The sequence below is a fragment of the Staurois parvus genome, unplaced genomic scaffold (assembly GCF_062004578.1).
Source record: "Staurois parvus isolate SC_StPar_1 unplaced genomic scaffold, SC_StPar_1.0 ptg000744l, whole genome shotgun sequence".
NCBI classification, from domain to species: domain Eukaryota; kingdom Metazoa; phylum Chordata; class Amphibia; order Anura; family Ranidae; genus Staurois; species Staurois parvus.
The window spans coordinates 802,998-819,235 of record NW_028318540.1 but is presented as its reverse complement, the minus strand read 5'-3'; the positions used below and the strand labels follow the sequence as shown (position 1 = coordinate 819,235).

The window sequence follows — 16,238 nt, the reverse complement described above, 5'->3', positions numbered from 1 at the left end:
GACAGTGAGCACGTTATAGTTTGGATTCTTTTCCCCAGAAAACAAATACTCACATTATATACTTGTAAACCCTAAGGGATTATTCTTAGGCTGTACAATGACATAATCTATTAAAGAATCTAGTATGTGAGATGCAGAGTTGGGCATTCTTGGATGATTTGTTTACAGAGAAACTGACAGATTGAGTTCCTCTGCAGAGATCTCGCACCCAGTAAGAAGTATGTGCCTATGGTAACGTGTGAATAGTTAACCAAGTACCTGGAGAGAGTAGACCAGTTTCCCCGGCTGATAGACATGTCCACAAGCTGCAGTCTGTACGCATACACCTGTCTTCCTGGTTCACATGGACACCTTGAATATGATGAATCATGTGACAAAAAGTTACTGCCCAAATCGGTGGGAGGGAGGGAAGAAGGAGTGCACCTTGTACAGTACCTGGCCTGTCCTATTGTCATACAGCTCTGTGTGTGTGGTGTCAGACACACCATGCCTGATTGCTGTTAAAGGGAGAGGGGCACCTATGCAGTTTTGGTGACAAATCAGTGACATAGTCATAAAGAGTTAGGCTAAAACATTTGCGTGCATTTATGTAACATTACTTCTGAAAACAATATAACAACTCATAAGCTGTTCTAAGTGGCTGTGCATGAATCTGCAACAGGAACATTGTCTAAACTCCATGTACACAGTGCTTTGTGGATTGTGTACACTGACAAAAGGCAATCATTTCTATGGCTTTCTGTTTAGGCTGCATTCACACTACTACTATGTTTAGGACATTCTTTTGTGCATTTTCTTACTGTGTTTTTGGAGCCACACCATTCATTTCAGTGGGCCTCACTGTGCTCCAAAAACACGCTGAAGAAGCTCATGCACCAAATTTTATACATGAGCCAAGTTTAGCACGGTGTGTTTTTGTGTGTTTTTCGCATGGGTAACACGCAACTACTACCTATGTTTGGGGTGCATTTTCAGAAACCCTGTTTCTGCCCACATTACTGCTACACTTTAGGCTGCATTCACACTTCTTCACGCTGACAACACAGTCAGAATTGCACTGTTCTGCAGCAATTTTCAAAAATGCAATAAAAACAAAAATATAAAGAGTACGGGACAGGTGCTACTGTATTTCACCCTCAGGAAAAATACACGTACAAATTGTTTATAAAATATACATGATTTTAGTACATAATATTAAAATCAGGAATTGTATCCATAAAAACTGTAAGTATACAGTAGCTCATGAAACAATCAGTACAAATGAACCCCATAACACTTTCCTTAACCAGATACTTCACATGATATCATACATAGATGAAAGTAAGAAACAAGGAAGGTGTCTTCTTCAAACGCATTTCGCCAGGTAGGCTTCTTCAAGGATTCAATTGGGGTGCACGATACTGATGGTCATCAGGACTACACAGCACATCCCAGTGGGACAAGGAGACTGAAAAAGGCATCCAAATGGGTCCCCTCCAGGAAAGCCCAGAGTCCCTCTCCCAAATGGAGAGGGGAAAAGAGGAAAATCAGCCCAACCTGCAGTTAAATCTTAAATATGATGTTCCAGTTGACTCAATATCCTTAGGCCACAGGTATAAAAAAAGATAAAGCACCCTGTACAGGTACCTGATTATTGCTGTATAGACTACTGTTGCTTGAGGCAATGCAGACCTCCACTATGTATATCACAATCTCCAAGCCACGTCCTCACCCCTAAGGGAGCACCGCTACACATGGCCTGATGACATTGAGTCAAAGTATTTAAGATTAAACTGCAGATTGGGCTGGATTTCCTTCTTTTTATTTCCCCTCCATTTGAGAGAGAGCCTCTGGACTTCCCTGGAGGAGACCTCACTTGCACACCTTTTTCGGCTCCCTTGTCCCACTGGGATGTGCTATGTAGTCCTGATGACCATCAGTATTGTGTACCCTAACTGAACCTCTGAAGAAGTCTACCTGGCGAATTACATTGGAAGAAGACACCTTCCTTGTTTTTACTTCCATGTATATATAATGTCATGTGAAGTATCTGATTAACCACTTGCCCTCCTGAGGATTTACCAACATCCCCTCCTGACCAGGCCTTTTTTTGCTATTCGGTGCTGCACTATTCAACTGGTAATTTCGCGGTCATGCAACACTGTACTCAAATGAAATTTACAGTCAGGTCCATAAATATTGGGACATCGACACAATTCTAACATTTTTGGCTGTATACACCACCACAATGGATTTGAAATGAAACGAACAAGACGTGCTTTAACTGCAGACTGTCAGCTTTAATTTGAGGGTATTTACATCCAAATCAGGTGAATGGTGTAGGCATTACAACAGTTTGCATATGTGCCTCCCACTTGTTAAGGGACCAAAAGTAATGGGACAATTGGCTTCTCAGCTGTTCCATGGCCAGGTGTGTGTTATTCCCTCATTATCCCAATTACAATGAGCAGATAAAAGGTCCAGAGTTCATTTCAAGTGTGCTATTTGCATTTGGAATCTGTTGCTGTCAACTCTAAAGATGAGATCCAAAGAGCTGTCACTATCAGTGAAGCAAGCCATCATTAGGCTGATAAAAAAAAAAAACCCATCAGAGAGATAGCAAAAACATTAGGCGTGGCCAAAACAACTGTTTGGAACATTCTTAAAAAGAAGGAACGCACCGGTGAGCTCAGCAACACCAAAAAGACCCGGAAGACCACGGAAAACAACTGTGGTGGATGACCGAAGAATTCTTTCCCTGGTGAAGAAAACACCCTTCACAACAGTTGGCCAGATCAAGAACACTCTCCAGGAGGTAGGTGTATGTGTGTCAAAGTCAACAATCAAGAGAAGACTTCACCAGAATGAATACAGAGGGTTCACCACAAGATGTAAACCATTGGTGAGCCTCAAACAGGAAGGCCAGATTAGAGTTTGCCAAACGACATCTAAAAAAGCCTTCACAGTTCTGGAACAACATCCTATGGACAGATGAGACCAAGATCAACTTGTACCAGTGATGGGAAGAGAAGAGTATGGAGAAGGAAAGGAACTGCTCATGATCCTAAGCATGCCACCTCATCAGTGAAGCATGGTGGTGGTAGTGTCATGGCGTGGGCATGTATGGCTGCCAATGGAACTGGTTCTCTTGTATTTATTGATGATGTGACTGCTGACAAAAGCAGCAGGATGAATTCTGAAGTGTTTCGGGCAATATTATCTGCTCATATTCAGCCAAATGCTTCAGAACTCATTGGACGCCGCTTCACAGTGCAGATGGACAATGACCCAAAGCATACTGCAAAAGCAACCAAAGAGTTTTTTAAGGGAAAGAAGTGGAATGTTATGCAATGGCCAAGTCAATCACCTGACCTTAATCCGATTGAGCATGCATTTCACTTGCTGAAGACAAAACTGAAGGGAAAATGCCCCAAGAACAAGCAGGAACTGAAGACAGTTGCAGTAGAGGCCTGGCAGAGCATCACCAGGGATGAAACCCAGCGTCTGGTAATGTCTATGCGTTCCAGACTTCAGGCTGTAATTGACTGCAAAGGATTTGCAACCAAGTATTAAAAAGTGAAAGTTTGATTTATGATTATTATTCTGTCCCATTACTTTTGGTCCCTTAACAAGTAGGAGGCACATATGCAAACTGTTGTAATTCCTACAACGTTCACCTGATTTGGATGTAAATACCCTCAAATTAAAGCTGACAGTCTGCAGTTAAAGCACATCTTGTTTGTTTCATTTCAAATCCATTGTGGTGGTGTATAGAGCCAAAAATGTTAGAATTGTGTCGATGTCCCAACATTTATGGACCTGACTGTATGTCCTTTTTTCACACAAATAGAGCTTTCTGTTGGTGGTATTTGATCACCTGTGCGCTTTTTATTTTTTGCGCTATAAACAAAAAAATACCAAAAATTTTGAAAAAAAATATATAGTAAACTCAAAGTTAGTCTTAAATTTAGGCCAAAATATATTCTGCAATGTCTTTCATAAAAGGAAATCCCAATAAATGTATATTGATTGCTTTGTGTGCAAGTTATAGCATCCACAAACTATGGTATAGATACTGCAATTTACGCCATTTTTTGCTATACAGCTCTGTGCTAGTTTAACTGACAATTGCGTGGTCATGCAATGCTGTACATAAATAAAATTTATGTCCTTTTTTTTCACACAAATAGAGCTTTCTTTTGGTGGTATTTGATCACCTGTGCGCTTTTTATTTTTTGTGTTATAAATAAAGAGACCGAAAAGTTTGAAAAAAAAGGATATTTTCTCATTTCTGTCATAAAAAATATCCAAAAAAATTTAATTTCATCATAAATTTAGGCCAAAATGTATTATGCTACATGTTTTTGGTAAAAACAATCCCAATAAGTGTATATTGATTGCTTTGTGTGAAAGATATAGCATCTACAAACTATGGCAAAGATAATGGTTTTTACTTACAAACACTCCCCAAATTACCCCTTTTCGGAAAGTACACACCCTAAGCTATCTCCTGAGAGGTATGTTGAGTCCATGGAATTTTTTATTTTTCCACAAGCTTTTGGAAAATTACAAAAAATGTTTTTTTTCTACACAAAGTTGTCACTTAAATGATATATTGCTCACACAAGCCATGGGTGTATGTGGAAATACACCCCAAAATACATTCTGCTACTTCTACCGAGTATGGGAATACCACATGTGTGAGACTTTTTTGGGAGCCTAGTCACATACAGGAACCTGAAATCCAATGACCACTTTGAAAGCCTGAAGGTGCACAACTTTTTCATTTCACTTCCTCACTACCTATCACAGTTTCGAAGGCCCTGAAATGCCAGGATAGCACCAACCCCTCCCCCCCAAATGACCCCTTTTTGGAAAGTAGACACCCCAAGGAATTTTAAAAGAGGCACGGTGAGTATTTTGCAGATCTCATTTTTTCTCACAAGGTTTTGAAACATAAAAAAAAGAAAAGAAAAAATATGTTTTTGTTTTCTTTCTTCATTTATAAAAACTTGTGGCAACAAACGAGATCTGCATACTCACCATCAGGGGCAGACTGACCATTTGGAAACGTGGGCACTGCCCGAGGGCCCGGGGTCAGTAGGGGGCCCCATGAGATGCCCCTGGTACCTTTTTCATAGGCTTTTTTGAGTTTGGGCAAGGACACAGGGGCCCATGATCCACTATTGCCCGGGGGCCCATGAGTTGTCAGTCAGCCCCTGCTCATCATGCTTCTTATCAAATTCCTTGGGGTGTCTACTTTCCAAAAAGGGGTCATTTGGGGGGGTTGCTGCTATCCAGGCATTTCAGGGCCTCCGAAACTATAGGAAGTGTAATGTGGAAATAAAGCCCTTTAAAAGCCTGAAAGTGCTTATTGGATTTTGGGATCCTGTACTTGGCTAGACTGCCAAAAAGTCTTTCACGTGATACCTCCATACTCGGGATAAGTAGCAGAATGTATTTTGGGGAGTAATTCCACATATACCCATGGCATGTGTGAACAATAAATCATTTAATTAACAATTTTGTGTAAAAAAAAAAAAAAAAAAAAAAAAAATAATTTTTTTGTCATTTTCCAAAAACTTGTGGTAAAAAATAAAATTTTCTATTGACTCAATATGCTTCTCAGCAAATATTTTGGGGTGTCTACTTTCCAAAAAGGGGTCTTTTGGTGGTTGGGGCATTTTATGTCCAGCATTAGAAGTTTATGCCACATATCACTCACTCTTCTAACCACCTGAAGACCAAGCCTTTTCTGACAATTTGTGTTCACACGAAAAAAAATGTATTTTTTGCTAGGAAATTACTTTGAACCCCCAAACATTATATGTTTTTTAAACTAGATTCTCAGGCTCCCCCGATGGCACAGGACTGCCCAAGAAAGCCATGGAAGGCAGCAGGGGAGGGGGGCATCTTCTCTCACTGCTTGTAAAAGCAATCCTGCAGCTAATTAGCCACTAGGATTACTGTTACATGAAATCAGATCACCAGCTGAAAAAAAAGATACCAAGCATCATCTTGGTATAACCACTTAAACACTTCCTGTCCAGGCCAATGTTCAGCTTTCAGCACTATCACACTTTGAATGACAATTGCGCGGTCATGCAATACTGTACCCATATGAATTTTTTACCATTTTTTTGAGAAAGATAAAGCTTTATTTTGGTGGTATTTATTCACCGCTGGGATTTTTATTTTTTTTACTATGTAAATAAAATGTACAAAAATTTTGAAAAAAAGTGTTTTTTCTAAAATTTTGCAAATAAATAATATTTCATCATAAATCTTGGCCAAAACTTATTCCGTTATTTTTTTAGTAAAAAAAAAAAAAATCCAAATTAGTTTATAACCAAAAATTATAATTTTTAAACATTTTTTTTTACATTTTTATTTGATTTTTTTATATTATTATTTTTTATTTTTATTCTTTTTTTTTACATACTGTCACCCTAGCAGTACAGTGTCACCATGGTGACACTGTACTACTTGTGGGGGGGTGATGAAGATTTTTTTTTTTACACTGATTGCTTTTACACCCATATAGGATGTAAAAGCAATCATTTCTCTTTCTCTCTGTCTGCATTCTTGCAGTCATTGAGAAGTACTGAGTGAGCTGTGATTGGTTACAGCTTGTCACATGGTACAAGGCTGTTGTGAATAGCCTTGTACCATGTGACCTCTGTGATCATTCACAGATTTCACACGTAGTAAGCAATGATGTCACAAGTGACATCTTGCTTACTACTTTGCATGTGATCACTGATTCGCCCCTGGAGTGCCACCGCCCTGCCGTTTATCAACAGCAGGCGGACGGCAAGAGGTTAAAGTCCATTGATGTACCAGTACGTTGCTGGTCCTTGTTGGGTGTATATGCTATGTTCTTTTTTTTTTTTTGTTTGTATGCAGCCTGTGGGCTGAGTGAAAAAAAGAGAAGAAATTTCTGCAAGATGAAGTGTGTGGTATTCCCACACTTATAATATACCGCCCTGCATCTATCTACTTCTAATGGTGGGCACACATGAAATGTTCCTTTTTTGTCATTCAGGCCACGGGCTGAACAAAAAAAAAATAACCTAGCAGATTCTTCTATTCAAATCGGTCGATGTGGATGAAGAAAACTCTAGCAAAAATTTTCTTTTTTTAAATGTATACCGAAGCAAAGGGGCCATCCACCCACTGGCCACCCCAAGCCCCCATGCTTCGGCATATATGCTCTTTTTTAACTGCGGATGAAAAATTTTATCCAACAGTGCTGCCCACACTGACTTATGTATGTTCTGAGAGCCAGTTGCTGTCAGAATAAACAGGTCGCTGCTGCTGCTGAAAGCATTCCTGCAAAGAAAACAGCAATGGTTAACAAAAACAGTAACAATACAGTAAAATCATAACAGTAGAACAGTAACAACAAAGACAATAACAAAAACAACTACAACTATTTTTGTTTTTTAAAATTAAAATTTTTTTTTTCAACTTGTACTTTTTATTTTTTAAGTCTTTTTTTTATACTTTTTTTTTTTTTAAAACTTAACTTTTTAACCGTTTCAATACCGTGCAATTTTACACCTTCCTGCCCAGGCCATTTTTCAGGTTTCAGCGCTCTCACACTTTGAATGACAATTGCGCGGTCATACAACACTGTACCCAAACTAAAATTTTATCATTTTCTTCAAACAACTAGAGCTTTCTTTTGGTGGTATTTAATCACCACTGGGGTTTTTATTTTTTGCTAAATTAACAAAAAAAGACCAAAATTTTGAAAAAAAAACACATTTTTCTTTGTTTCTGTTATAAAAGTTTACAAATAAATAATTGTTCTTCATAAATTTAGGCCGAGATGTATTCTGCTACATGTCTTTGGTGAAAATAACCCAAATTAGGATGTATTTTTTAGTTTTTAGGAAAGTTATAGAGTTCACAAACTATGGTATAGATCTGAAAATTGATCAATCCTGAAGTACTGACGGCCAATCTAATTTCTTGAGGTCCAAGAATGTCAGAATAGTACAGATATCCCCAAATGACCCCTTTTTGCAGAGTAGACAGTCCGACGTACTTCATAAGAGGCATGGCGAGTTTTTTGAAGTTGTATTTTTTTGTCATAATTTTTCGGAAAATGAAAAAATGAAAAAAATTATTTTCACTATTTTTTTTTTACATACTGTCACCAGTGCAGTACAGCATCATCATATAACTGGCATGGCGGTGAACAGGGACACTGACTGGTGACAGTATGAAAAAAAATATATATATTTTTTTTTAATTTTTTTTTATTTTTTTATTATTTATTTTTTTATTACTTTTTTTTATTTTTTTTAAGATTTTTTTTCTTATTTTACTATGACCAAAATAGTACAATGTTACCATAGTAACATTGTACTACTTTGGAGAAGTGATCAGTATTTTTTTTTTTACACAATTTGCTTATAGCAAAGAATTACTTTGCTATAAGCAAGCATTTACCTGAATGAAATCGATTCATTCAGCTTTTTTTTTTTTTTTTTTTTTTTTTTTTTGTGCTTAGCTGTGATTTGGTCACAGCTAATCACATGACATGTGCATGTGATTAGCTGTGACCATTCACAGCTAGGCACTAGTATACAATGGATGGCATCATGAATGAAGCCATCCATTGTATACAACTGTCATGTGACCTGCTGTGATTGGTCACAGCAGGTCACATGGTACCAGCAACGGGAGCCGGTACTCGGATCTGTCATCGGCCGTGTCCGAGGTGCACGGCCGATGACAGATCGCACAGCTGCGCCGCTCTGCACTAGCGCAAACGGCGCATGTGCGGGAGCACGCCAAATGGCGTGCACCAGGAATGCAGATACACATCTGAAGCCGCCAAACGGCCATTGGCCGGGCGGCTAATGGTTAAACAAGATTTTAGGGTCTCTCAAAATGCGATAGCCAGTTTCCTGACTACCTAACATCTTTTAAGACCCTGTGTAAATATGTGCCCTGAACTGTGCCATGCTGTACCCTATACTAATACTCTATTAGTGTGTTGCAGCAATGGAAGCAGTCCTTGAGACCAAGTTGGCCAGGATGGGAGGAACAAAAAAGCGGGTGTCAAACCTAATTCCATGCCTGCTACACACACACAACATTTTTGGGGTGTCCTTTGGGTTGGGGTACCAGAAATGGCATCGGGAAAATGCCTCTCATGCAGCCAGCTAACTGCATCTGGGTTGGGAGTTTGGGCCACAGCACCTTCTGGATACAAAAGGGCCGTGATGATTTCTTCCTGGAATTTTAGGAAGGATCCACTTCATTCAGTTGCTTTGTAAAGCACAAAAGCATTATATAGAGCCAATTGAAATAAATAAACACTTTTTTTGTACCAGTGTCTGGCTTGTCGGGAAACTAAGTACGGCTTCATCATCTGGTCGTTGAAGTCCACCCCTCCCATGTTAAGATTATAGTTGTGGACACAGAGTGGCTTCTCAACAACACCAGCTGCCAAGGCAAATTGGATGGTCATGTCTGCATGAATGGAAGACAGGACGAAAACATCCATTTTTTCCTTCCACTTCACTGTGAGCAATTCCTCATTTCTCAAACAGGCTTTTTCCCCCCTTTCTAAGATGGCTATTTACAAGCTGTTGGGGGAAGGATGACACCAAGTCCCAAACTATCTTGCTACTGCTCCCCATGTAGTCTGGGCAGCCGGGAGGTTCCATGTGATATTTTTCCTTGTAAATCCAAAACTTATATTTATAGCCTGTTGCCCTCTCGCATGTCTTATACACCTTGACCCCATATCTGGCACGTTTGCTGGGGAGAAATTGTTTGAATGCAAGGCGGCCAAAAAAATTAATGAGGGACTCATCAACGCATCAACGTTTTGATTAAGGTGATTTACAAGGGGTCGAATTTTGTGGAGCTGGTCAAATTCAGGGTCAAACTGAGGATGACAGAGTGTGTTGTCGTTGAAATGCATAAAATGCATTATACTCTCATATCTATGTCTGGCCATGGCAGTAGAGAACACGAGCATATGATGAATCGGGTCTGCGGACCATTACAACCGCAATTCATTTTTTTTTTTACTAATTCCCATGTTGAGGGTTAGGCCCAAAAAAACCTTTACATTCAGAAACCGTAATGGGTTTCCATGCGAATGGTCTGGCAAGGTTTGAATTTGGGTTGGCGGCGATAAACTGTTGTACATATAAATTACTTTGATCCACAATCAATGCATATAGATATTCCGTGAAAAACAGCTCCAAAAATCAAGGGGAGTAGTTAACTTTGCAGTTTCCACCTGAATACCAGTTTGGGCAGTGAATGGGGGAAGTACGGGTGCTGCAGAATTTGTGGGCTGCCAATCGGGATTTGCAAGCACATCCGGAATGATACTAGGGTCTCTACGGGCCTGTGTGTGAATTCTTGGTGGCTGCGGGACAATACTTGTGCTCGCCACCCCAGCAGCTTGTACTGCACTTATGGGACTCGCGATGTCACCAAGTGATACTGCAGTGCTGGTATGTGAAAGACCAGAATGTACTAGGGCGCTGGTGCTCACCAGTTCACCAAAAGTTAGACTGGCACTAGTACTGTGCATATGAGAGTCATCATGCGATTGTAACATCTTAGCAACCTGGGAACGGGGTCGGGTACACTTGATTGTCTGAGCTATCTGTTGTGCTATCAGGGTGCTGCTGCTATATACAGGTTTGTTTTCTGAGGATGATTGTATCAGTGAGCCTTCCCCTTCGCTCTCATCTGACATGCTCAGAATCCTATAGACCTCTTCACTAAAGTACCTTTCCATTGACATTTTGGCTGCTAAATTTCTATGTACATAGTGCAACTTATGGGAAAAAGAGCACCTGGCTGTCAGGGACTGCTTGAACCGCTACAAACAAATTTATTGGCAAGCACTAACTGAGATCAGGCCTGATTCTGCAAAAACTGCAGTTTTGTGTGTAAAGTATCAAGTGACAGTGACCTACTGACACTGCACTTGCTGGAGGGAAGGGGGAGGGTAAGCGTAGGGGCTAAACACAGGTACTGGCAGGTTTCGGGGCTGATCCCACTAATGCTGCATTTTTGGGGACACTATACTAATGTGAACGCTGGTATACTGTAGTTCTGATCTGATCAAAGATATTGATCCATTCAGACAGTATACTAGCAATGGAGGTTTATTGTGTATGTGAGAGTGTTCCTTACAATCAAGCGGTTAAATGTGATTACTGGTGTACTGACGGGCAATCTGACGCTGTCTGGGAGGGGCACTAACTGATGCTAATGCTATCTGAAGGCGCCGGCGACACTAATACAGTAATCAGCAAAAAATCTGTACACTGTACTAATAACACTGGTGACAGGGCAGTGAAGAGGTTAACTGGGGGGGGGGGGAGATCAAGGGTTTAAATGTGTCGTAAAATGTGTTCTAACTGTAAAAGTGTAGTGTTTTTACTCACTGTGTCTTCTTTCTTCTCTCTCTGGGATGGAATGTGCCCAGAGAGAGAAGATTTCATCACTTCCTGTACCTATGTAAGTGTAAACACAGGTACAGGAAGATCCCTGATAGGACAGAAGATCCCACAAGTCGGCGGGGGCGTGCGAAAACCACGGGAGCGCAAATCACGTATATATACGTGATTTTGCACACCTGTGCCAAATCACGTATATATACGTGATTTTGCACACCTGTGCCACCCTGTAGCAGTATTTCTGCTATAGGGTGACACAGAAGCGGTTAAGGAAAGTGTTTTGAGGTTCACTGTAGTGATTGTTTCATGAGCCACTGTATACTTACAGTTTTTTGTGGATACAATTCCTGATTTTAATATTTTGTAATAAAATCATGTATATTATATAAACAATTTGTACAAGTATTTTTCCTGAGGGTTATCTAGCACCTTAAAAGCCTCGTACTCTTTATGTTTTTGTATACACTATTTGGGATGTTGTGCTGATAGATCTACTACACCTACTATTTGTTTTCCAAAAATGCAGCAAAATGTGCCACGTGCTTAATTGCACCCCAAACATGGAGCAAGTATGTCATGCGAAAATCACAGCAAAACAGCCATTTTGAATTACACTTGACATAGGCATTACAACACTGCTCTATGGACTCTTTGAAAGATTTATTCTTATTTTCAACCCCTTCAGCCCTAGAAAAAAAAAAGCAGTACTCTGCTCATAGCCAGGAATTTTATCTTAAGATTGTTTCAAATAAGAATAACTGTATGGATAAGACTAAAGATTTAAGCTTCACCTTGGCTCCAGCCCCCTTTTTTATTTATATGTGCTGCAGTGCAGCATTTCCTCCTTTCCTGCCTAGGCTAGAATGACATTGTGCATGTGTGTGCAGATGTCCCACAGGGCTCTGCCTGACCCAAACGTATCTGCGCACACACGGGTTTCACACGCAAGTGTGCAATCACAGCACATTTATAGAGGTTCAGGACCTTATTTCCTGCTCATACATGAGCACAGCTCTGTGCAAGCGCAGATGCACCACAGGGCTCTGCCAGGTCCTGAAGACCAAGCAGAGTTTGTTGGCACATCTTTTCATGTGCAAGTCAATTGAAAATAGCAGCATTGTTGGAATGGGGGGCAGAGCCATGATTAAGGGAACTGAAGTTTCTCTTTAAGGAGTGCTATGGTCACAGCATACACTTTCATTTTTTAACATCAGCATTGTAATAACAATACAACAATAGTTATATATCAAGTTCTGTACCTGTGCGTCGCTGGACTTTGTGTTATACCAGAGTAAAGCCTGCAGCTGCAGGCATTACCCTGGTGCCATTTTTTAGAGACGGCGGTTGGCTCTTTTGTACATGCAATCCAACTAGCCGCTCGATTGCCTGTACAAGCAGTGGGAGGGGACATCCTGCCCCTCCTGCCATCTCTCGCCACTCTCTCGGGATCTCCCGTCCCATCAGGAGACCTAAGCCAAGTTCTGCTTTGATCAGCTCTCCCTTATAGTAAACTTGAAACGATGACTTGACATCAGTTCCGCTTTACTCAGAACTAAACGGCGCCATTTTTTTAAAAACTGAAATCATTCAAAAACACCAATATTGGTGTTTTGAATGCTTTTAAGTTCAGAGGAGGGATTTGGGATCTTATAGACCCCAGATCCCTCCAAAAAAGAGTACCTGTCACATGTCTATTGCTGTCACAAGAGATGTTCATTCCTTGTGACAGTGATAAAAGAAAAATTAAAATCACAGATTAAAAAAATTAATAACTTTAAAAAAAAATTAAAGTGCCCCCCGTGCACGCAAAAAGGCGAACGCGTGCAACAGTCCCGCACCCACAAAAACAGCAATCGCTGCAAATGTTCGATCATGGACAGTAATTCTAGCACTAGATCTCCTTTGTAAATCTTAAGTGGTAATGTGTAAAGGCTTTTAAAGTGTTGCCTATGAATAGTAAAATTTACGTCATTTGTCATTGTTGTATGGGCATGCACAGTTTTAAAGCATGACATGTTTAGTATCTATTTCCTTGGCATAACATCATCTTTTATACATTACAAAAAAATGGGTTATGTATTGTGTTTCTTTTGCACTAAAATTCAAAAAAGTTTATTTTTTCCCCAAAAAATTGCATGTGAAAAACCACTGGACAAAAGCTGTTTGACATAAAAAAATGCTTCTGCTTTAAAAAAAATATATAATGTTTGGGGGTTCTAAGACATTCTCTTGCAAAAAATACTGATTTTAACATGTAAACAAAACAAACCCATGTCACCAAAAACTTACAGTATAAAACAGACACTCCAATACTGCAGATAGTCCACAGGTAGTTTATTATAGTCAGCACAATATAAAACACCTATGTAACAATGTGGACTGTTACTGAAAACACAGAAATCTATCTGCTCACAAGGTGGCAGAGTTACTTTGTCTCACTATAGCCCTGATAAAAGTGCCCAGAGCAATCTGGGAGATGTAGTTTCGAAGGAAGATCTTGCTTAGAGTAAAGGTGAATCAAAACTACAGCACCCACAAGTGCCAGCCAAGGGGAGGAATCATATAAAAGAAAAAGCCCAGAAAGGAGCTGGAAAATTGAGGAAAGAAGCGCCAACAGGTAAGGTATGCCAAGCTATGTTTCTTAGACAAGACCGAACCAGGATGCATTCCATAGGGCCGCATCAAGATGAGGAGCAGACTGCTGATCCCTTAGCTGTGAAACAACCCGAGCGAGATCAGTTATCATCCAGAATCATTGCTGAATTACATCAACACTGAATGCTGCAGCTATAAGGGGCCTCCACAACATGGACAGTTTGTGGTCTTCTAAGGACTGCTGCATAAGGATTGTGTGAGAGGGTCCTGGACCCACACAGTTGTTATAATCAACAACTATGTCTTGTTCACTCATCAGACCTGGCTGGGCCATCACTCTACATTGTTTCCCAATAGGAGCCAAACACATTTTCCGTTCGTTACTACTGAAAGCTGCAGCCATCAATACCACAGACTGCCAATAAAGATGCCACAAATCCAAACTGCTGATGTTGATTGCCATGTGCATCCAAGTTGCTGTATAACATCTCAATCTTAATTCTTGCCAATCCTCTCTCTGCATTGCACTCCCCTTTCTTGAAACGTGTCTACCTTCGCTTAGTTGGATTAAAGGTGTACACCCACTGACTAAGTCTATCTTTTAGCCTAATTGCTTCTGAAATCTACATCCTAGAAACATCACCTTGTTTTGTGCATCAACATTAAAGGTGTCCCAACTGAGCTGGTAAAAGTTAAGAACTTTTCAGATCTTGTGACCTACCTGATGGAAGCACTTTTTTGCTGGTAGTATAACAAACTTTGTGGCCTAAGCCTAGTCATTCCAGAGAGCCCCTGTCAGGAGCGTCTGGAACTCCTGATCCATTACAGCAGCCAGTCTTATTCCAGCATCCTGGTTTTAGCTATGATGCATCCCTAGCTGTCCATCAATCAAGGTGGTTGATCTAACCAGTCTCTGTGGGAAGACCAAACCTGATTTAGGCCAGTCAAGCCTTCAGTATCATGCTTGTGATAGCTCTGGTTACATGTTTTCAAACTGCCTATTTGCCTGTCCTGCTCTGCTGTTTGGATTCCCCTGTTTTATATTTATATATATATATATATATATATATATATATATATATATATATACACAGTGTATGTGTGTGTGTGTGTGTGTGTGTGTGTGTGTGTGTGTATATATATATATATATATATATATATATATATATATACACTATATTGCCAAAAGTATTGGTACACCCCACCAAATCATTGGATTCAGGTGTTCTATCACCTCTATGGCCACAGGTGTATAAAATCAAACACCTAGGCATGCAGACTGCTTCTACAAACATTTGTGAAAGAATGGGTCGCTCTCAGGAGCTCAGTGAAGAGAAGCGTGGTACCGTGATAGGTTGCCACCTGTGCAATAAGTCCATCTGTGAAATTTCCTTGCTACTAAATATTCCACGGTCAACTGTTAGTGGTATTAAATAAAGTGGAAGCAACTGGGGACAACAGCAACAGCAAGCGCACAGTGCCTAGAAGTCGCCAACTGTCTGCAGAGTCAATAGCTAAAGAACTACAAACTTCTTGTGGCCTTTAGATTAGCACAACAACAGTGCATAGAGAGCTTCATGGAATGGGTTACCATGGCTGAGCAGCTGCATCTAAGCCTTACATCATCAAGTGCAATGCAAATCATAGGATGCAGTGGTGTAAAGCACACCGCCATGGGACTCTAGAGCAGTGGAGACGTGTTCTCTAGAGCGACTAATCATGCTTCTCTGGCAATGTGATGGATGTGTCTGGGTTTTGGCAGTTGCCAGGAGAACGATACTTGCCAGACTGCATTGTGCCAAGTGTAAAGTTTGGTGGAGGGGGGATTATGGTGTGGAGTTGTTTTTCAGGGTTTGGGCTTTGCCCCTTAGTTCCAGTAAAGGGAACTCTTAAGGCGCCAGCATATCAAGACATTTTGGACAATTTCATGCTTCCAAATTTGTGGGAACAATTTGGGGATGGCCCCTTCCTGTTCCAACATGTCAGCGCACAAAACAAGGTCCATAAAGACATGGATGAGCGAGTATGGGGTTCAGGAACTTGACTGGCATGACCTCAGCCCAATAGAACACCGTTGGGATGAATTACAGCAGAGACTGCGAGCCAGGCCCTCTTGTCCAACATGAAAAATGGCTTAGATGCGAATAGGTCCCTTTACCTAAAAACAGCAACTTGAGTCCTGAGATATTTAAAATTCCTGATGTGATAGTAGCTGTT

General features: G+C 40.4%; 1 protein-coding gene across 2 annotated transcripts in view; it reads right to left on the bottom strand.

Annotated features, from left to right (window-relative positions):
• Positions 1-356, bottom strand: part of LAD1 (ladinin 1) — a 182,920-nt gene extending 182,564 nt beyond the window's left edge. For both annotated transcript variants that reach the window (XM_089654100.1, XM_089654101.1), the window contains exon 1: positions 259-356. In XM_089654100.1, the coding sequence (XP_089510226.1) occupies positions 259-296 (38 nt within the window). In that variant the 5' untranslated portion in view covers positions 297-356. The remainder of the gene's footprint in view (positions 1-258) is intronic.
• Positions 357-16,238: the final 15,882 nt, after the last annotated feature.